This window comes from Plectropomus leopardus, chromosome 5 (assembly GCF_026936395.1).
Source record: "Plectropomus leopardus strain MGB_pleo_1.0 chromosome 5, ASM2693639v1, whole genome shotgun sequence".
Classification (NCBI taxonomy): domain Eukaryota; kingdom Metazoa; phylum Chordata; class Actinopteri; order Perciformes; family Serranidae; genus Plectropomus; species Plectropomus leopardus.
Genome location: NC_142180.1, coordinates 35,174,665 through 35,196,934, shown reverse-complemented (window position 1 = coordinate 35,196,934; position 22,270 = coordinate 35,174,665). Strand labels below are relative to the sequence as shown.

At 37.5% G+C, this 22,270-nt stretch overlaps 1 protein-coding gene across 4 annotated transcripts in view; it reads left to right on the top strand.

Moving 5' to 3' along the window:
- The window catches only part of lpp (LIM domain containing preferred translocation partner in lipoma), a 191,538-nt gene that overhangs the window by 72,219 nt on the left and 97,049 nt on the right, over positions 1-22,270 (top strand). For all 4 annotated transcript variants that reach the window (XM_042483690.2, XM_088078082.1, XM_088078081.1 and 1 more), the window contains 2 exons: positions 13,151-13,254; positions 19,385-19,507. In XM_042483690.2, coding sequence (XP_042339624.1) covers positions 13,151-13,254; positions 19,385-19,507 — 227 coding nt within the window. The remainder of the gene's footprint in view (positions 1-13,150; positions 13,255-19,384; positions 19,508-22,270) is intronic.

The following is a 22,270-nucleotide window of genomic DNA, read 5'->3' as shown; positions in this document are numbered from 1 at the left end:
TCATTCAGCATATATTTACATTATAAATAGATAGATTTGAATCTGTAACTTGATATATATGATTATATTTCTCTATAAAAACACGTAAATGTTGAAGTAATTATGTGGCAGTTACATGCTGGTTTTTTTCTCGTCTGCAGTTGTGAAGGTTAACAAGTTTTTTTGTTGCGAGATAATCATAGTGAAAGTTGAAAACATCCGTGAAGTGCTGTTTTTGATCAAACTTCTCGCACTAAGTTACCAGAAACGCGCTAATTGTTTGCTCAGAGCAGTTCAAAAGTGTCGAACATGTGCATAAGCTGTTTTTATTCCTCCCTGCTTGAGTGGCCAGAGGCAAACTGACTACCGGTTGTTATGTCAAAGTCCCTCATGGGTGTCACCAGGAGAATTTACAGGAAATCCACCAGTGAGCGTGTCTGTCCCCGTAGAACCCGCAGGCTCGCGCTCTGAGCGTATACAAAGGCCACTTTTATCTAAGTGGAACACATACCTTAAAACTACTTGTGTTTTGTCTGCAGCGCGTGTAAAGTCTCTGAACTGTTTGATTCTTTTAATCTTTGCTTCAAAGTTTTTCTTTGTTCTCGTGATATTTTTTTACAGTGCAGAGCCTTTTGTCTCACGTTTCATCTGCTGTCGGCTCTTCTGCAGCCTCAATGAAACGTTTCACTTCTCCAAAACTTCGCACCGTACTAAAGGGTCAAAACATTGTGAAAATATTTTTCTTCATGTCCTGTCGGTTGTTTCAAAGTGATGTCTTCACAATCAAAGGAAGTTTGAATGCTGAGTAAGATTTAAAAAACTAATTTGCACACGGGAAAAAAGTTTTTCTTCGGTTTGATTGCACAAACTGAGCGGCCATGAAGTGATGTGTGATTACGATCATGGAAAACCTGTAAAAGTCATGGAATTAGAAACATTTTTTGAAAGTTTTGGGGAATTTATGTTTTTTTGTTGTGTGTAATGAAAGTTTTGCAGTAATCTTCCTTGGATAATTTTCCCTAAAATGTAACAAAGCAGCAATTTTTTTTCTGTAGCTGACGATGTAACACAGCTCTAATATGTGTCTACGCGCCAGGTTTTGTTTATCATCATGTACGTTTCTTTAATTTCTTTCCCTATTTTGTCTCTTTCTTCACATATGCCTGCTAACTGAAATTACACCTAGCCGATTTGGAAAAAAAAAAAACTATCCTTGAAAAGTTGAAAGTCATGACACATCATTTTATATCACTTTTGCATTTGCACGCTAATAAAAATGTTGAAGTGAACGTGCCGGCAGTTTGTAGAGCAACACCGTGCTTTCGAAGATTATTATATTTCACTTTGATGGCTCAAAGTTGCACAGTTGAACAGTTGCACTTAAGCTTTGGCTTTACTGTCTGTCCATTTGTCTGCGTTACGTTTTACTACAATTGTTTGAACGGGTTTTTAAATAGTACAGTTGATGGTGCTGCTTTGGCTCATGTTTGTACACTTTCGTTACTTAAAGTTCTTCTTGTTTCTACTCTTCAGTAGGAGCTTAAAAAAGTCCCTCATAGACTTAAAAATCTTGGCACATAGGAAGTACCATTTTATGAATCTCTTGCATCGTAAATCTCAAAATAATTTGCAGCAAAGACCTTTTTAAAAAATAATTTACTGTATGCCTCTCACATTAACATCACACAGATTAGGATAGTGTTGCCACTTACACTTGTACTTTGTTTTCGGCCTGAATGCTCAGAGCAGAGGATCCCCAAACCATAAAAACGGCTTCTAACCAAGATTTTGCAGCATACTGCAAACAGTACAAGACAGTGCATACGCATTTTTCATACTCAGCACAATCAATGCGGTTGATTCCCACATGCAGAGTCAGAGACACAAAATCACCACAAAAACTCGCCAATAAATACAAAATATTTCCCATTTTGGTGCCACTCTCACTCGCCCTAATCCCAGGTCTCATCCCACATGTTGCTGCTTTGCAGAGATCTTCAGTGTTTGCATATTACTGTCTAGGTATCCTTCTGTGTCTGCTACGTTCCTCTGCTATAGTGTCAACACAAGCACACGGCGCGATGACGCTGCACGTGGTTTTGTTTAGGCAACAAAAGCACATGGCAACCAACGCCGGTATGTCAAACGCACATACTGTCACAGATAGTTAAGGTCAGGCAAGAGATGTAGTAATATGAAGTAATATTTTATGTTACAGCAAACGTTTGTGAAAATTGTAAGTAACTGACATACAGTGGGTTCATGTTTGCTTTTCCTCTTGTAAAATTAGTCATAAATTCCAAGTTGCATTTAAAAAGTCTTTAAAACTAACTTAGTTGTTTTAAGCTGCTGTAGGAACCCTTTATGTTTGATATTTTAAGCAGTTTGTTATCGTTTCACTTGGTGCATTAACGCGTCTGATGCAAAGTGTTCTCCATCAAAGAGATTAAGACGTGTAATAAATTACATTAAGTATCCATTAGATGGTAATTGTGTTTAAATGTCACCATAATATTTACACTGTGGAACTTGTTAGTCTGGGATCCTCTCACAGGTATTTCAGCACAAAATGTCATAAAGTCATGTGATATGAGGCTGAAGTTGATGTATGGCCCGTTAACCCCTGCACGCCCTCTGACAGCTGTCGTATAGAGTGACTGACTGCAGGTTTACAGTAGATTCTCAGCATGGCAGAAGCTGCTTGGAAAGGTTTCAAGTTATGAAACCGTCTGAGTTTACACAGCAGTGACTGTCTGCCGTGACATTTGACTGGCTTCATTTGCTCTCTCTCCCGTTTGTTTATAAGAAATGACAGCAGCGCTCCTCTCTCTGCCTTTGATGAATCACGCTTTCACTCATCAGCAAACCTCACTAACATCCCATTTTGAGGCACTAATTGTTCAGCCCATTTGATGTTTCAAGTTTTTAAGATGAAAAAAAAAAAAAAAAAACCCCCAAAAAAACCTCCGGCTCTAAAACCATTCACCTATTCACAGTATTTGTTTCTTTGCTTTCATACTGAAACATAATCCGCCTATTGTTCCCCGATCTGAATTTCTCCTCCCGTGGGAATTCTCCTGAGACTAGCAGAAGCCAATTTCGGTCTGCTCCTTTACACTTAAAACAAGTATATCTCCAAAGACCTCAAATCCCTCCCTTCCATCTCCAAACCAAATGGAGTCATAAATCACTTCTCTATACATATCATGCTAATTAAGAGCAGGGCTCAGCTGCTCTTCTCCAGCGGAAGATGGAATAAAACAGCTCCATAATTATGTCAAAACAATGTGCACTCAACCTCTGCCACAGCGCGCTTGGAGCGGGTTTGTGGAGATAAAGCATGTGGACTGACACCCAGGACTTAAAACACTTTGTCCACTTTGTCTGGGAGGGATTAAAGATTTTTTGCTACTGAATAACATGAAGCCGCTTCTCTGATTTCTTTTATTTATTTAATACAGATTACGTCCAAGTTTGTTCAAATATAAAAAGGCTTAACCATTTAGAAACAGAAGACATTTAAACAGTCCAACATCTCAATTTAAAGGGAGAGTCAGGATTTTGTGGGATTGTTTGTGGTGCTTATCTATAGTCAGTGTATTAACCCTTTGAAACGTGGATCGACATCAGTTTTCTTTTGCTGCGTTCAGATGCCTTTCACATGTGACCATTTGAACCCTGGTTTGATTTCTTTCAAAAACACGGGGAAAAGGCAATGAGCGACTTGGCAAAAAATGTCTCGCAAATTGCAAGAAATTAATAAAAGGTGACAAGAAAATTACCCCTCAAAAAAAGTTTTAAAAAGGGGATTATTGGAATATTATTAAAAAAAAATAACAACAAAGTAGATGAATTTATGAAAATGGGATTTTTGTTTTGTCCTTGTTTCCCATAGTATCAAATTAGAAATGGAGAATTATGAAATTTCACTGATATTAGCATCAGCTACTGATTTTTTTTTATTTTTTTTTTGTGCCTAGTTAGTGCACAAGTAAGCTAAAGTGCCTTTTTTTAATTGTATTTTTATATTCTAATTCTTTATATTTAAAGAGACAGAACTTAGATCAGTGCACAAGTGCCAACAAGTAGCATGTTTTAATATCATAACAATAACCAAAAATCAAAAGCACGAGAACCGGACCGAAAACTGTATTTATAATCGCAATGGACTTATATTTAAAATTATGTTAAAGAAAAATGTTTAATGGAAGATCTAAGGTAAAGACTGTTAATGTTAAGCACTTTTTTATTTCTTTAACTTCTTTCCCCGTCATTTATTCATTTACCTATTTATTTATTATTTCTCTACTTGTTTTTGGACCATGTCTTTTTAGGTTGCTTGCTGTCTTCTCCACATTTTTCTGAAAGAATTCAAACCAGTTTGCTCACGTTTCAAAGGGTTAAATACAGATGATGATGTTACCCTACAGCGCTACGTTGCTTAGCATCTATGTTAGCCTTCAGTCGGCTCCTCGATATTGGGAGCTTGCAGACTGACGTCCACTGTGTGTAATATACTGTCTACAAATGAGTTCTCCATACAACCCGAAATCAAAAATTGTGAACTATCCCTTTAAGTAGAGCTGTGATTGTCCCGTGACACGTGGACACAACTGTTTCACTCCCCTGCCCTTATTTTGGCTCATTGCAGCGTGCGTGAACAGAAGCTTTCAGCAATAAATCAAGTTCACATCCTGGGAGATAATTTATGTTCAGTGCACACAGGCAACACACAGGCAACATGCTGTGTTTTTTTTGTGTGTTTTTTTTATAGTGACGGGACGAAACTCTCCCTGTGTTTGAGGTTTCTTCAGTTTTATCTCCTGTGCTTTTTCTTTTGCAAACACTTCACTGAAATGTTGGATGCATTATGCGAAAGACAGTCGTGCTGGGCTTTGTCCTAAGTCTTTAAACACCAGATGGCCGGCGCTTACACACATATAACTCTGATAATATTGTACATATGTAATTCTATAAACATATGCTCAACCTTCAGCTCCCACTGAGTGTACTAATCCTCACCAAAGAGCAGAACTATTAAAAAACTCTCATGTGCAACCTTTTCTTCCTACAAAGCACTATAATCTACCACTTTTTTGTGTGTCATCCTGCAACAAAATCCGTAGTTTAAAGCAAGCGTATCAGAGTTGGCCGTCATTAGTCGTATACAGTACTCCAAGTGTTTATAAATGTGTCACTTACTTGAAAAACTAAGTTTAATATTAGTCGCGGTGTCACAGCTGGATCCATCTCCACCCTTTTTATCCTCCTCTTAACAATACTCCGGATCCCGATAACCAATTATACCTCTTATGGCCTCTCAAATAACTTTAATCACTGATTAGGATTCCTTGTTCACAAAGAAGCTACTTAAAAGTAATTGCTCAATAAAGACAGGGGAAGTTGTCGTATTAAGTAGGTCTTCCTGCTGCTTCTCTCATTAGTGCTCACTTGGAGCTTTCAACTCCCTATTGTCACAAATGGAGCCGGCTTCATTCACGGCACAGAAGCCGCTCTCGCTCTGCCTCGTTCACACTGCTTTGACGTGACATGACGGCGTCAGCGCCGCGCAGATCTGCACGACACACAGTGCTCAACAGCTCAAACCCGTGTTGGTTTTTAGATTTATTCAGGAATAGGAGAAATACTGGGTGATGAAGGCAGAGATCGAGGGTTTGAGTCGGGGAGGGGGCGTTACATTAGGTTTGTATTTTTTTAACCCTTTGAAACCCGAGCAAAATGGCTTGATTTCTGTCAAAATTATGGGAAGAGGGCAGTGAGTAACTTAAAAAACAACAACCCCAAAATAAAGAATTATTGTCTGTATAAATAAAAATTACCTAAAAATTAGGGAAAACAAACAAAGGGTGAAAATGAAAAACAAACAATAACACTAAAAAACAAAAACAAGGACATGGCCTGAAAAAAGTGCTTAGAAATCCTGTTAAATATTTTTGAATGTATAACTATGATTATTTATAAATGCAGCTTTTTGGACTTTTTTTCCCCCAACTTTTGTTTTTGTTTTTTTAACTAATTTTTCCCATCCACTAACTTCCTGATTGTGGAGCATTTCTTAACAAGTTGCTCTTTGCATTATTTCACAGGTTTTCATGAAAAGACTAATTTGTTTAGGGTTCAAAGTCGGATCAGGTTGTCTTTATTAAAGTTGTGTGGCAGGGTTATGTAGGCATTACTTTTTTCAGTGTTTTCGGTTGTTTTTGTGTCAGCACGAGGATCCTTCTCACAGTGTTATCATATGAACATGATTTTTTTTTTTAAATGCAGAGTAAAAGACTTTACTGTCTTTTCCCTTGTTGTGCCATATCTGATGAAAAATGCTAAAATTAAGAATTAGATTTAAACTGACAAAACACAGTGGATTCACACTAAATGCCAAGCAAATTCTTCTCATTGTGTAACTCACCTTGCCACATTGCAAGTATTTTGCCTTTGGCCAATATTTGCCCGTAGCAGTCAGTTTGACAAACTTGAGAAGGCAGTTAATGGCTGGACCAAGGACAAATGAAATTTTGTTTTTTAAACCTTTTTTTTTTTTTTTTTAAATGACTAACAAATCTACCTTCTACCTTCTATAGTCCACAAAACACTGCTGGAGGTTCACGGGGAAAAGGTGTGGCACTCATGTCTTAAACAATCAAAGCAAATGGTGACCAGGATTTAAACATTTAAAAAAAAAACAGTAATAAAACCACAAAATGTCTCCAAACAACTCATCCGAAGTAATCCAAGTTACCTGAAGCCCCGACATGCCAAGTTGTTTTGAAAAAAGTCTCTAGTGTCGTGTTTTTAGCCTTGTTATAGCCTGCATCTTGCAGTGTAAATTCGGATGTAGATTTAATTGGGCTTGGGCTCAAAACTGCTGTGGTGGTTCGGGATAGGGTCGGCTTCAGAAAGAAACTCCATGGATGCACGTAGCATCAGGCCTGATTTTTTTGGGGGGGCTCAACCAAAGTTTTGACTTTTCACATAAAATATCGCAGAAATAGCGTATCTGTCTGACCTTTGAATGAGGGTCACCATTTTCAGTTCCTACAGATCTTCACATTTTTAAAATTAAACTGATTTTTTTTCTCCAGATGTTGTGTCACAGACTCTCTGTAGTTCAGAGGAAAGAAGGTCCTCTTTTGATGGGGACAGAAAATAATTCTGGTAAAGGAAAGAGAAGTAGAAAAGCAGGGAGAAATCACAAAATACAAGTTTTTTTCAGTATGTAGATTTTTTTGTTCACCCATTTCGTAACACTTCAAACCAATGTTTTGGACAGTTCCTGTTATCTTTTTAAAATCTATTTAGATATTGAAACAGTTAGGAAATAAGTTGCATTTCTGTCCTCTTGCTTCACTCTCCCTATATCTCACTCTTATTTTTAGATCACCCTATAAGAAGAGTTATATAATTTTTGATTTTTCATGAGTTTTTATTTTTATTTCCTTTTTAACTTTTGTTTTCAATTCAGTTTAGTCAGATAAACTTAGTTTCCAGGGTGGTATAATAATTTATTTTTTCTAATTAAAACGTTTTTGGTTTTAGTTTAGTTTCATTAGTTTCAATATAAGTTTGAGTGTTTCTTAAATCATTTTTTACAATACTACAACTACTATGACCTCTTCTACTAATAAAGGCCAATATAAATAACCGCTATTGGAAAACTTCTCCTCTGACGATAACATTCAAAGAAGCATCGTGATGGATGTTCAAAACAATAGCAGGTTTATTTCTGTTGCAGCCAACACACTAACTGTCAGGCGATGTAGCCGAGTTATGTGAGTGATAATGGAAAGGCGAGCCCCTTAAACAGAGAGCGGCCACATATGAGGGATTTCTGGGAACTGATAGTTCATGATTTCACAGAGGAATTGTGGATTCAAAACTTCTGGTTGATCCGCTCAACTTTCTCAGAGTTATGTGATGCAATAACAGCTCTTGTAGCTCCGGCTGCATCATGAGGGAGCCAGTTCCTACTGACAAGCACACAGCCACAGCATCATGTGACCTAGAAAAGCAAAAAAGTGTTTGCAGATTTTGACTTTTTTGACTTGCTGAAATACCACTTTATGCGAGCATGAAAACTTTTTTATGATAAATGGGAGTCATGTTTTTTCAAAATTGACGTGTTTCCATTAAGCATATTATATTCACAATTTCAGTGTGCTCCAATTGAGGGTTAACAGAAACCCGCCTAGTGTAGCATCTATGCACAGATGTGCATGGTCATGGGCAGATGATGAGACCCTGGACGCAGATATGGACAGGGGCCCACCACCTCTTCTACACAGGAGTAAGACGCACAGACTTTGTGGTGATTTTGCATCTTTTTTCTTTTTCTTTTTTTGGCTCGTTGTGGTTGTTTCGTATCTTTTTGTGTATTTTTTGTGTCTCTTCCTGGTCTGTACGTGTTCATTTGACATTTGAAATTTTGCTAGTAAAGGCCAGAAGGGGGGCCCCGACACTTTGGGCCCCTGGTAGGCACATTCAGTACTCAATCCAAGTCTCTGGTGGCAGTTACCAAAGATGCAAAATTTAAAATCTTAAAAAATCTTTATGAGGAAGGAAATGCACTGTTAAATCTGACAAGTTGATCCTAAAATTTTCTGTTTACTTTAAATGTTAAGTTCAGTTGAAATTTATCTGTATTTACGTAATTTTGTGAAGGTTTTGCAACTTAAAAATGACAAGTGAAATGACCTTGTTGTTTGAAAGTGAAACTTCAGTGAAGTGAGTTAGTCTTTGCTTTAGTGGAGTTGCTAAAACTTAGAAAGATTGATTTAATTAAACTTGTCATTTTTAAGTCCCATCGACTTCACAGAATTAGGTAAATGTAACTACAGATTAAGTAGACTTTACAATTAGATTTTAAGTTAACATGAGTTAAGATTAATAGTTACATTTACTTACATTTTTTGAGGCGATCGGTTTCCGATCTGTAAAATCAACTTTTTTAGATGGCACAGTGTGCATTTAACATGTAAGTGTGACTTCAAGGACACACACGGTGCATTTCGGTGAGAAACACTGAATGCAAACATAACTTTTGTTTGTTTACAAGAAAACTCCACAGGGCGCCTTTGAGTTGCAGCTTTAATTGCTTTTTGCTGTGTGATAATTGTTCAGCCACAGCTATTTAAATGTGCGCATATGTGCAGTGTGAGTTGCTGTGTTGAAAGTGTGTGTTTGAGCTACTCTCTGGCTTTGGTGAGTTTCTGCAGCACTACAGAGACCGCTTCCCATTTTTTCAGATGAAGCCAATAAAATCATGATTATTATATGAATGAATGCTGCATTTAAATGACTCAGCGAGAGATCTGCTGGTCACCAGTGATTTTCAGAGTCAAATAACTCATTTTATTGAGGAATGTTACATTGTAGAGAAAAAGCTGCATGCCACATCATTTGAAAAAGGGCTTCTTTTAAGCAGCTGTTTCTTTGCTGACCGTGAATCAGCCACAAACAACTTCAAGGTTGAGTGCAGGCGTTTATGAGAGAAAATGGTTTTGCTTGGAAGGATTAAATGGAATAAAAACACCGACAGATGATTGTGTTTTACATTAGCACATTAACACATTTCACTCCCAAATGACTGGCATGATGACAGGTACTCGAAAAAATAAGGTTGGGCGGGGAAAATAACCAGAAAGATCCTTTCAGCAAAGAGACTTAATGACCTCTGTTCCCGCTCCAAGTCCTGCTTTCCACTGTTCTACATACAGAAAACCTCTTCAATAAAACATGCATCTCTGTAACACTTACAACTCGTGTGTTTCCTGAAATGAGAAATCCAAAACCTCTTTGATGTTCGAGAAAAACGTACATGAAACTTAATGTTTTAATTCTCTGTAAGCCACAAGTTACAAGCGACTTATATTTGGCAAAAAGGGGATCGGTGGCGGAGCGCGGAGGGGAGGGAGGACCGGGGCCGAGGCGTGTTGTCGAGCAGCATATTTTATTTTCTCTCCCAGAGGTTTTAGAGGAGCTGTTGCACTCTGGAGTTTTAGCGGAGGTCACAAGGTTATTATATAAACAATTCACATGGAGGCCCTCAAGCACCCAGAGGGAATGTTTAATGCAATGCTCACAATTTCTGAAACGTTATAATGCTCAAGACGCAGACATGTGTCCGATTTTAACCATGCTGCATTATCTCTCTGTCTTCCTTCCTTTTTTTTTTTCATCCTTTCGGCTGTTTTGTCGAGGCGACTGAAAACCACGCTTAATTAATTTGGTCAGCTGCCTTGGATAAACTACATTGATGACATCAATTAGATTCTAATGAAAACAGATAAAAGCCATGGAAAGCAAATGGAATTTCTGAACAGGACTCATCAAAGTCTCAGCGTTGGAACAAATTCCCATTACGTCTCATAAAAGCCTTTAATTTGCAAAGCTCATGTCTGGTTTGGTACTTAGAAGTACATGGTCAAATGATTCAGTCTTAAGTCCTGTGCCAAGAGAAGCCAAATCAGAATTTAATTTGGCACGTAGCTCCTTATCCTGTCTGAAACATGTGGTTGGATGCAATCCTTGGATTAGCGCAGACTTTAGAACTACAAATTTGGCTTGTTTCTCCTCCGCTGGCAGAACAAACACCTAGGCTAACCCATTTCTAACACGACATTTACATTTTCAATCACCGCAGGAGGAAAAAAAAACAAAAAAACACATGCTTGCTCCAGATTAGTTCTTCTTAGTTAACCAAATTACTACAATTATGTGTGTCAGTCCATTGACGTGTGATGACGAAGCTCCATTTTTTTGTCTCTTTCACTCTCTCTCCCTCCTTTGTAATAACAGTTCAACCTCTTTCCAACATCTGATTTGATTTTGCAGTTCAAACAATTTGTGATGAATCATCCAAACTTCTCAGCACGTTGCATAGATGCTGGTTTTTAAGAATTATATCTTTCAAATGATTTATTTAGAAATATGGGTATCTAGATTAAGATATTCTCAGTGACTAAAGTTTCTTAAATGCTGTGTCATGTCACAGTAATCAGTCTGATTCTTGGGTGTTTGCATGACCTGAAAGTCACTATTACTTGTCGGCAATGCAGCTCCGTTACACTAAATGAAATTATGCGTTGCAGCTATAAAACTACAGATGAATTTTAGCAATTGTGCTAATTCCAGCGTATTTACATTGATGCTTACTGCTGATATGTTGATTAATGTGCACTGTCCTAACTCAGTAAACTGAATAAATAAAATAAACACAATAACCTCAATTTCAAATATCTATGCAAAACAGAGAGGACAGACTACTAACAATAACTGATATTAAAATTAAACACATTTTTTTGCCACTTTGTGCAGAAACATAACAAAACATATTTTCACTAATCAAGTTGATATGTTGGCAAACACTTTTTTTATTGACACATCCAGCTGACACAGAGCAGCACTAGTGTTCGTTTGGAGTTATTTCTCTATTTCACCTGATGAATTTAAGTCCAATATTTGCTTATTTTTGCTCCATTTTTGGTTTCTACCAAATTCTGAGAGAAATGTCTTGTCTCTTTAGCATCTAAATGCTCCAATATGTTCTCTGGCAATTGGATAACTTTGTCTTTGTCCTTTATTTTAGATATTTAAGAATTGAAAGCAGCACAAAAAACAGTGAGCTTAAAGGAATACTTCAGCCTCTAAATGACCAGGCACAGCCTCTCGGCCGTGCTGAGACTCTTTACTGACATGTTTTTATGTTTTAGTAAAGGTGCATGTGTTTGGGAAGTATTTAGCATATGTCTGGATAAGTAAAGCTTGTATTATAATGCACGAGTTGTGTGAGAGTTAGTAAACAGATGTTTTAATAGTTTTTTTGTTGTTGAAGGCTGATAGTGTTTACTTAGGTTCCTGAAATATTTGGCCTTTTTTTGTTATTCTTCATTCACTGTGGAGGTACGTGAGAAAAATGTTTTTCTCATGAATTCAGTGTAACAAGGGATGAGTAACTCAGTTGAGTAACTGATTTACAGATGGTTATTTAGGAGTTAAAGTATTTTTTTAACGTGGCTAAAACGCTTCTTACAGCTGAGAAGAGCTGCAGAGTTCAGTGATATTTTAATGCAGGTTCAGTACTATGAGAGAACCCTGTTTTATTTGCTAAAAATATTGATCATAGCAGCTTTATCTTGTGTATTAAGCTACAATAGTGAAGCAATTGCATCTCATTGGTAGATAACATCATACAAACTATTTTTAAGAACACTTTATAACACTTCACCCATCACAATATCCTCTTCATCTGTTGTTGCTTCCTCAAATACAAATGGACCCTGTTTACAATGAAGTGCTCAGCATATTACACAATTTGACACAGTCAGTTTCATGTGCATGGTTTTTTTTGAATGGATGGATGTGGTTTCACAGAGATGTGTGTGCACATTGTCCACATGTCAGCATAAAAGAAGTCAGGCTCATCCATTCATACATTTATACACAGTCACCTCAGTTAACTGTGTAATCTCCTTTCAGCGCTGACTATGGAGAGCGTCACGTGAACTCTCTGCTGTCCACCTATGTCTCTGATGAGGCTGAAGGAGTTTATATAATGCACTTAACCCTTTGAAACCTGAGCAAACCGACTTGAATTCTTTCAAAAACACAGGAAGAAGGCAAAGAGAAAAGATCCAAAATTTTTCAAGATATTAGTTAAAAAAAAAAGAGTACAAGAAAATTACCTGAAAAAGTTTGAAAAAAAGAAAAAAATAAATAAAAATCAAGGAAATAACCTGAAAAAAAAGGGAAAAAAATTCTCCAACATAATTTTAGGTATGTAATTATGATCATTGTAAATATATGTTTTCCCTAGCTTTTTGATTTAAACTTTTCTATATCTACTAATTTTTGTAATCTGTGAATCATTTTTGAAAAGTTGCTCATATCCTTTTTTCCTGTTTTCCATGGGTTAATGCTTAGATTTGTACCCTGCTTTTCTTAAACTTTTGTTAAAAACATTTTTGGCATGTGTTTAATCTATTTTAGCACCCAGAATGTTAATAAAATGATAAAAATATGATGTGTTAATTCAATGATGAGTCTGTTCTGTTACAATTGTGACCGTTTGAATGTAGGAAAAAAAAGAGGAAGTATTTAATGAGCTGTTTTTGTTTCTCTTGGTGTGTTTGTGTCTTTGCATGTGCGTCCATCCCAGCGGACTACCCTCCCCCTCCACCACCTGCCGAGGACTCAACCGGTTTCCCACCGTCCTCTGGCTCTTTCCTTCCTCCTCCACCGGAGAACTCGTACGATTGTCAGGTGAGAGAAAGTGTTGTTGCATTACATTTTCTTGGTTGTCAGTAACTGTCGAAGAGTCGGCACAGAAAGCAAAGACAGCCCCGAGCTCTCCGCTGAGTTCATGCACAGAGTCCAACAACTCTGTCTGTCCATTTGAGTTGCAGCCAACTGCAGAAGCGTCCAGCTCCAGATGCTTCCTGGAGCCAGCCACCCTAACGCAAGGACCCACACACTAACACACTTTCTTCAGTTCTCAGAGCTCTTAAAGCAGGAAGGATAGAAGGCTGACACCTATTGGTGGAGGCCGGACGCTCATCTCTGCTTTGCTGGTCATAATACCCACAGGCATTCGTCCCTCCCGGGATATCTGGCCTCTGACACTCTCAGCACTTGACCTCTGCTGCAAAAATCTTCCAAGTGCTTCTCATTCCTTTGTTCAGCGTCCCTCTTCAGGCCCCTCATTTGATCTGTTCAGTTGCTTATCCTAAATTAATGCTTTCTTTGTAAATTTGGAGACAGAATGTTACATAATTTAAATAAGTTATGCAACACGTGTAAATTCGCCGCTCCTCCCACACAAACTGTATACACAGAACGGCATAAGGATGCATCCAGGGGATTAGCAGCATGTGTCTGTTTATGTGGCGTTACGACCTTAACCCTTTGGAACCTGGATCACTTTTCTTGGGCTGTGCTCAGATGCCTTTTCACAAGTATTTAAAGCATTAAAGGTTTAAACCATAAGCATTTTTTTTAGATTTCCTAAGGAAACATAGGGGTGAAAGGCAATGAGCATCCTAACAACAATGTCCCACAAACTGCAAGAAATTAGCAGATTCTGATAATTATTTAAAATAAGATAGCAAAAAAATCCAATAAGCTAAATTATTAATCCTATATTTAAAATAATGTTACAGAATTATTTTAAGTACATTTCCAGTCATTTCCTTGTTTGTTTTTGGTTTTTTTCCCCCTTAATTTCCTTAAAGTCACAGATATTTTTATTTTTAGTATATGTGTATCGATGCATCGTGCATCGAAAGAAAAAACTTTTAATAATAATTCTGTATCCCCTCTCTAAATTCAGAGGTTTATACGGGTCCATGAATGCAGCACAGACAGAGCTCGTCATGAGTTAAGTTTTTCCACAACAGCAGTTTGTGTCTCTACTGGTGGATAATTGTTCTGTTGATTCAGTCCATTCAGAGCTGATCACATCAGATCGATAGATGAGAGGAGCAGCTGCTGCGAGTGGATGCAAACTTTTAGGCCCAGCAGAGTGAGCAGTTAAGGTTTTTGTTTAGTGGGCCTGACATACTTTTGCTCCATCTGTGCCCAGCTTATGCTCGGCGCTCTAAGTGTGGTGCAATGAATAACCGGTATTTATATTTCAACAGCGCTCCTAATGAACAATCCAAGATAGAAAATCTATTTGTGGTGGCAGATGTTTTAATCATGGCAGGCTGCCACAAATAAATGAATGTGTGGGAAACCTTGAAAAAAATGTCAAATTTCTTTTACCACCCTGAGTGGTTTAGATGGTTAACCACACTTTCCATCACAGAGCTTGTCACCCCATTGGTGTGCATTATGTATAAATATAGTTGTGGTTTCAATTTTCAAACATTTTGACCTAAAAAAGATCAAAGTAGGATCGAAATGTTGTCTTCATTAAACTTGTGTGGCACGGAGTAAATCTTAGGATTTCCCACACATTCAGTTATTTGTAGCAGGCCGCCACAACTAAATCATCCGCTGCCACAAATAGATTTTTGGAGCTGGACTGTTAATGAGGAGCTCTATAGGAATATTATATACCGTCTTGCGGTTCATAGCACACTTGGAGCAGAGGCGACGCAGCAGAACGTCAGGCACATTAAAAGTGAAAATTACCGTTCGTTCTCCTGGGTTTAAAACTTTGTTATCACTTACAAACATCTGCAAACAGCTCCTCTCATACATTCATGTGATCTGATCAGCTGTGAGTGTATCGACAGATCAATTATCCACCCTGCAAATGACAAACTGCTGCTGAGGAAAAAAGAAGTCATGGAAAGTCAGCCTGCTGTGCTGCATTCACAGATCCGCTGGATTTTAGAGTGACGACATAGAGTGATATGTTACATGATAATGTTTAAAATAAATAAGTCCACTTACTTTTTCCCTCAGACAAATTACATCTGCCATATTTTTACCAGAGACTCGCCAGTCTCAATTTTATAATCAATCACGTGATCACGACCTAGTTTATAGTCATTTTAATGGAGTTTGGCCTCAAGTCATATGACTTGGACTGCAATCAGACTCAAAACACATATTTTATGATTTTAAGACTCGATTAGACAACATAAAAAAAGACATGCTTAACAAAACAAGTTAAAATTCTCCAAATTATCCTAATGATCTTTAATGTGAATGGCCAGTAGCAGTACTTACCAATAGCCAGGTGCCCAGATGTTCATTGTAGGCTTTGCTTGCTGTAATCACTCCTCCTGTTCGTATTGACCATTAAAATATTTGTTTCAATGCACCTTCAGCATCAGTGATGGAAGACAAATCCACTGTCCATGTTTGTGCAAAAATATTTCCAAAAGTTCATCTGAAGCTAATATGAGGTTTCAGCGTTACTGAAATCATGGAATATCTTTCAGTTATCGTCTTTAGCACAAAATTTCCCCTCTGCTGCCGCTCAGTACCAAAATAAACAGAGGAAACACAAAGAGTGAATTTTGTACTGGAAAGACTGAATTTGAAAAATCAGCCTGCGGAGGCATCACATGAGCTTCAGCTGAATTTTGTCCCGTATTTTTGCACAAAACAAGGACTGGGGATTTTTCCTCCAATCGTTTACACCAGAAGAAAGTTAGGAAGGTCTCGTTTTGTGGCCGTACATCAAATATACAACATAAGGGTGTCTGACTATTGATTTAAAGGAATAATTCACCCACAAAATGACCGTTTGTATTTCAATTTCTCGTCCTGTGTTGAATTTGTAAAGAAACCTTTTTTTTTTTGCATGCCTCCTTGTTAAACAAAGAATCCAAAAACTGCAGAAAATTCTGTTTTGGTTAGAAGAAAATGAATGATGCCGGTAGTAAATAGAAAAAGCGTCATTATATTTGTTATCATGTACATTTAATATACATGGTGGCCGTCTTGTTCTTCTCATGAACTGAGCATAACTGCCTAATTTTCATAGTATGTGTTTTCTTAATTGTTTATTTAGCTTAAAGGATACATTCACATTTTTTCAAGTTCAGCCTAAAGGAATACTGAATCCACAAAATGACAGTTTTTATTATAAACTTTGCACACTGTTACACTGAATACGTGAAGAAAAGTTTTTTTTTCTTGCATTCCTCCACGGTGAACAAAAAATCTAAAACCGGAAAAAATTCTGACAGGGGTCTGCATATAACAGCAAAACTATATGAAAACATCTGTTTACCAACACTCACATAACTCATGCAGTGTAATCCAAAGTCTCATATAACCAGCTTTATGATTCATACTTTCCAAAAAGTAGCTGTTTTCAATGGAGGACTGAACGGAAAGTGAAGCTGATCAATGCCGTTTGTCAGACTCTGCTGGGCTACATCTGCTTCGATCAGTTAGCTTTTTGGTGTTATCTTGTGATTTTGATGTTTTGAAAGTTTTAGTTTGGGTTCACCAAAGTCACATGATAACAAAAAACTATCTAACTTGACGGAGGCAGTCACAGAGCAGCAGCTCCCGCCTTCACGGAGAAAATGACTGTTTTTTCATGGTGTTTGGCTTAATAAAGAGCACTAATAGTTTTTACTTAAGTACAGTTCCTAATCAAAGAGAGAGCTTTTTTTTCTTGCACAAAACAGAGAATTCAAAAAGGGAGAAACATTCTTCATGAATTGAATTTAAAACTATTTAAAACACATCAGCACACACTCTCATGCACGGCAGAGCGGCGTGCCTGATACACTTGTTTATGGCCGTGTTTTAAATAGTACGTTAACTAAATGCATGTGTTTGGGAAGAACTGAGCATCCACCTGGATAAATGAAACTTATACTGCACGTGTTGTGTATGAGTTGTGAGCGAATGTTTTGATACAGTTTTGAAGTCGTTGTTAAATGCCAACAAGGTTTACTTAAATTCCTGAAAAATGTTTAAAAAATTGTGAACCCCTAAAACTCTAATTTATTAAAAACAATCTAAATTTAGTTTACATAGAAGGAATACAAGAAAAATGTTTTCTTCACAAATTCAACATGGGGCGAGTAACTGATGTACAAATACTAATTTTGAGGATAAATATTCCTTAAATGTGGACTTGAAAGAAAAAGTGAATATATCCTTTAAATTATCCTTAAAACAATCTAAAAACACATTATATGTTTTTTATTAGCTCGTGAAAAGCTGCCTTTTTTCCATAAGATAGTTCCGATGTTTATATACAAAGTGGTCATGATAACAAATAAAATTGGGCAAGCACTACAGTTAGTGTCTTTCCCTGTTTACTGCTGCCATCGTTCCTTTTCCTCTGAACAGTGTCGACAGCAGAAGTAAGAGATATCTGAAGCCTGAAATTAAGTGTCTAATTAGTTTTAAAAGTTCTTTGGTTTTTTCATCTCCGACTTTTCTTCTATAATATTGGCTGTAGAATCACCCTGGCCACGCAACTTAATTCCTTAATACACCACTGGTATCTTAATTATGTGTCCTGTAGCCAGAGCAGAAGTCTTTGACTGCAGGCGCCGTTCAGAAAAAGGGATAGATATCAATCAAAATGTCTTTGTATCTTGTTCTCCGTGCCTCTGTGGAGAAATTATACACACTGAATGAATAAATCAGTGATTAAATGGTATTTCCTCTGAAAAAAAGGCAGAAATGTTCTCTTGTCTTCATCACCCGGAGTGAAAGAGATGTCTGGATTGCGACACGTTAACGCCAAAGCCTTTTCGCAGGAGAGAGGAAAGACAAAAGCAGCTAGTTCTCATCATGGCTGTTGTCCGCATTACCGAGCCCTACACGGCAAATTCCAACACATCACAAAGACGGCAATGTTTCCTTTCATCCTCCTCGTTATCCCCGTTAAATAAGTTTGCCTGTTTTTTTTTTCTTTTGTTGATTTGAGACAAGCCATTAGTGTTTTGCTTTGTTTACCCCCGCTCGTGATTGCCTTAGATGTTTTTAAGCAGCAGCTCTGCTCCAAATGGAGGCAAGCCCTGCCTGTAATAGATTGTGACAGGTAATCCAAACACATAACATTAGAATAAGAAGCAGTCACTGATCCAGCCAACTCAAAAAGCCCCCGCAGGCAATTGCAAGAAGTCTTCTTGCAGTTGCAGCATAGTTCAGAAGACTAAAAATACATCTGTCGTTCCATGGAGAAATTCCCGGGAATTTTTGCAGAAAACTGAGTGTCACTAACGGTCAGATCATATTAGCTACTTTCCAGATTTTGGTGCAACATTTTTGTTGTATTTTGGGTCTTTTTTTTTCTTATATTATGAGGTAGTGTTTTCTCTGAGGTGACAATGTAGATGAATAAATCAGCCAGGTCTCAGACTGCTGGAGTCATCCTGAAACTGACACTTTCAAGATTCCTCTGATAATAAACTGGTTAAATAAAAATCAGAGCGATTCTTATCATCTTTTATCGAGAGCATGTTTAAAATATGGAATAAAAAAAATGTCAGACTTAAATTCTAAATAAAAAAAATGACCTTTTTGTTTGAAATACTGCTGGATGAGATTTTGATGAATAATGCATGAAGAATGAGATACTGTAAATCCAAGTGTGCTGAAAAGCAGGAGGTGAATAGTGCACTGCTTTATGAAAGTTGTCTCTCAGACAATACATTGCTTCTTATTTCTCTCCGCATTTCTCTGAGAGAAGTCTCTGCTATTGATGTGTGGCTTTCAAAAGGATTGTCTGAGGTCAAGGTGAAACATGAACTCACAAGCTGTAATCCAAAGTGTAAGAAGGGTGGAAAAAAAGCAGGAGCGAGTGTCTCCGAGCAGCACAGAGGCAGAATTACTCCTCATTGATGATTATCTGTCCTTAACTTTTCAGCGCAGCTACACAAAATAACTTAACCAAGAGTCATTACAGGCTGTTGTGGTGGGTTTGCTCACTGTAACTCGACATACTGCATTTGTGATCTCACAGATGAAAGGACCAGAGAAGACGCTGGAGGAGAGACGCTCAAGTCTGGATGCCGAGATCGACTCCCTCACCAGCATCCTGGCAGACCTGGAGAGCAGCTCGCCCTACAAGCCACGGATCACACAAGTATGATACAAACACAACTTCACACCTGAGCACACAAAAACAAGCACTGACACCCCGTAACCAAGTACAGTTACTCATGCACTGTGTGTAAGAGCATAATTTTAAGGTTCTTGATCTCTCTAGTATTTACATTTTCTTGTACTTTACAGTTTTCAGAGGGAAACTTTTCCCTCTCTGTGTTCATCTGACAGCTTTCTCTGGTGATTTTTCATATTTAAAATCCATTACACCAATTTAAGACAAAGTTTAACCCTTAGAGCCCACTTTATTACACACTCGTATCGCTGTGTGCACAAAATGTGCCTTTCAAAATCATTTTTTAAAGAATATTATACATTATTATTATCTTCTTCTTTCATTGAGCTATTTTTATTTTACCTACATCTGTCCTGATCATAAATATCAAATATTCTTTTTTTTCATATTGCCACTATGTTTTTAGATTCAAACAAATATATACTATATTTTCAGTGTACTACATGCAAAGTAGATTTTTTGGGGGATTATCACAGCCTAGGATATATCAGTGATTAGCAGCAACATTGATTTTTATACATTATTATTTTTTGTGCAGCGTCAAATACTCGCACTCTCACCGCTCTGCACTTTTCAAAATCAGGCTTTTAAAAAATATTTTACATCGATATAATTTTATTGAGTTTAATGAGGGTTTTTTTTTAAACCATCATCAGTCCTAATGGTAAATATCAAATATTCATTAATTACCAGAATATTAACCCTTTAAATGCCAGGTTTTTGTCATGATGCCTCTATGTTTTTAAATTTAAAAAAAAAACAACAAATAATGAATTATTTTCAATCTAATACGTGCAAAGCAGATTTATTTTTTTGTTTATCACAACCTGGGAAGGTAAAAACAATTGTAAAAATGACACCATTGGGTGGAAAATAGAAAATATGATCAATTCCAAGGCAAAAGCCCAGAATGGCACCTCGAAATATTACAGTGCACGTTTTTATGCTCTGATGGCTGTGGGATCAAATATTGCAGTTTGAATGGGTTTCTATGGCACATTTTTTTGGTCTTCTCAGTATGAATGTAACAATTTTGTTTCCACCGTTTATTTGATACAACTGAAAACAAGCGTTACACTGTTTCCTGCAGGATTCAGGCCCATATGTTGCATCTTTTAAAGATGTTTTGCAGTAATGACAAATTGAGTCTTGACCTATATCATTAGTTGATATTAAACGATATTAAGAGCAACTTCAAAAAGTCAAAGCCTTGGGCAGTTCACTAAATTGTTTGACACACAATAAATGTAGGACAGGCGGATAAAAAAACCTAACCAATTGTGTTTGGAGCAGAAAGGCTCAGAGGGGCTTTTTACACCATGCAGATCATGTCTCTGGTGAGATATTCGAGCAATAATGGAATACCTGAAAGGTTGTGGCTTTCACCGGAGAACTATATTTAAGTCCAAATGTTCTTAAAAGTATTCACTTTTTATCCAGCGGCTTATTTACTGTGTAGTTAGCATGTCTACATGTTGTCTGTTTTATTTATTTATTAAAGGATGCATATGTAAGACTGAAAACAGGGTTAAGATGATGAATTATTGAAAGAGCTTTTCATTTAGCTACAGATGAGGCTCTGCGCCCTCATACAAGATGTACATATTTGCCCTCGCTGACCTATTATGTCAGTGCATGTGAGATAGTGACTTTAAAGGAGCGGGGCGGCCAGTGTACAGCTGCTGTGTCCTCACTGCAGCAGCTGCGGGTTTGATTCCAACCTCGGCCCTTTGCTGCATGTTATCCCCTCTCTCTTTCCTCCTTTTATTCTATAGCTGTTCTATGTAAAAAAAAAGCCAAAAAAAGAAACTTAAAACAAAGCAAAACAGATGAGTCTTAAAAAATAAAATAAAAAAATAGATAAAATTAAAAAAATGAAAAAATAAAATGAAAATAAAATTAAAAATAATTCAAACCAGATGAAAATAAATCAAAACAAATGAATTTACTTTTTTAAAGAAGAGCATTAAAAAATTTAGAACAGCAAACAACTCTTTTCTCTGTAAAGATATAGCGGAGTCATGCTGTCTTGGGCAGAAAATGAAGTCATGCTTCCGCTCTGTGCGTTGTGATCTGTCAGCTTCTCTTGTTTTGGGTTTTTTTCTGTGATAGACGGGTCGACTGCATCTGCAAATTAACAGTAACAATTAACTGTATGATTTCCGCCTGTTACTTCTGCTGGCAGGACTTCGGTTTAGCCTGTCGCCGGCATGAATGGTGGTCTAAAAAAATTTAATCTTGTGGCTCTTTTAAACGCCCCAAATGTTATCCACGAGTCGTTTATTGGGGGTTTTGATGCTCACAAAAACTATTTACGGATTTACGGACATCTCTTCCCTGATGTGAGTCAATGGGGGAAAAGTCTTTCTGGGCCAGGCGGTGAAATTCCACTTTAGGCCACCATGTAAAGTTTGCATCAGAGCCTGCCGCACTTCCTGGGGTCTTCCTGGGGCACTCTCGGCCGCCATGAGTCTTTAGCACGCGTGCGCTATGGGCCAGTAGATCCGGGTGTTTTACACTTCTGCATCCGGAAAAGAGCTTTTTCTGCGTCATGCGCCAATGAGCAGCTCTCATAGGAATGAATGGGGCCCCGCCCCCATGGCTGTATCCACACATGTACAATACGTCCATGATAGAGAGAGCCAGCTGACCAATCAGAGCAGACTGGGCTTCTCAGGAGGCGGGACATAAGCTCAGACTATTTCAGGCATGTGTCATGAGACACAT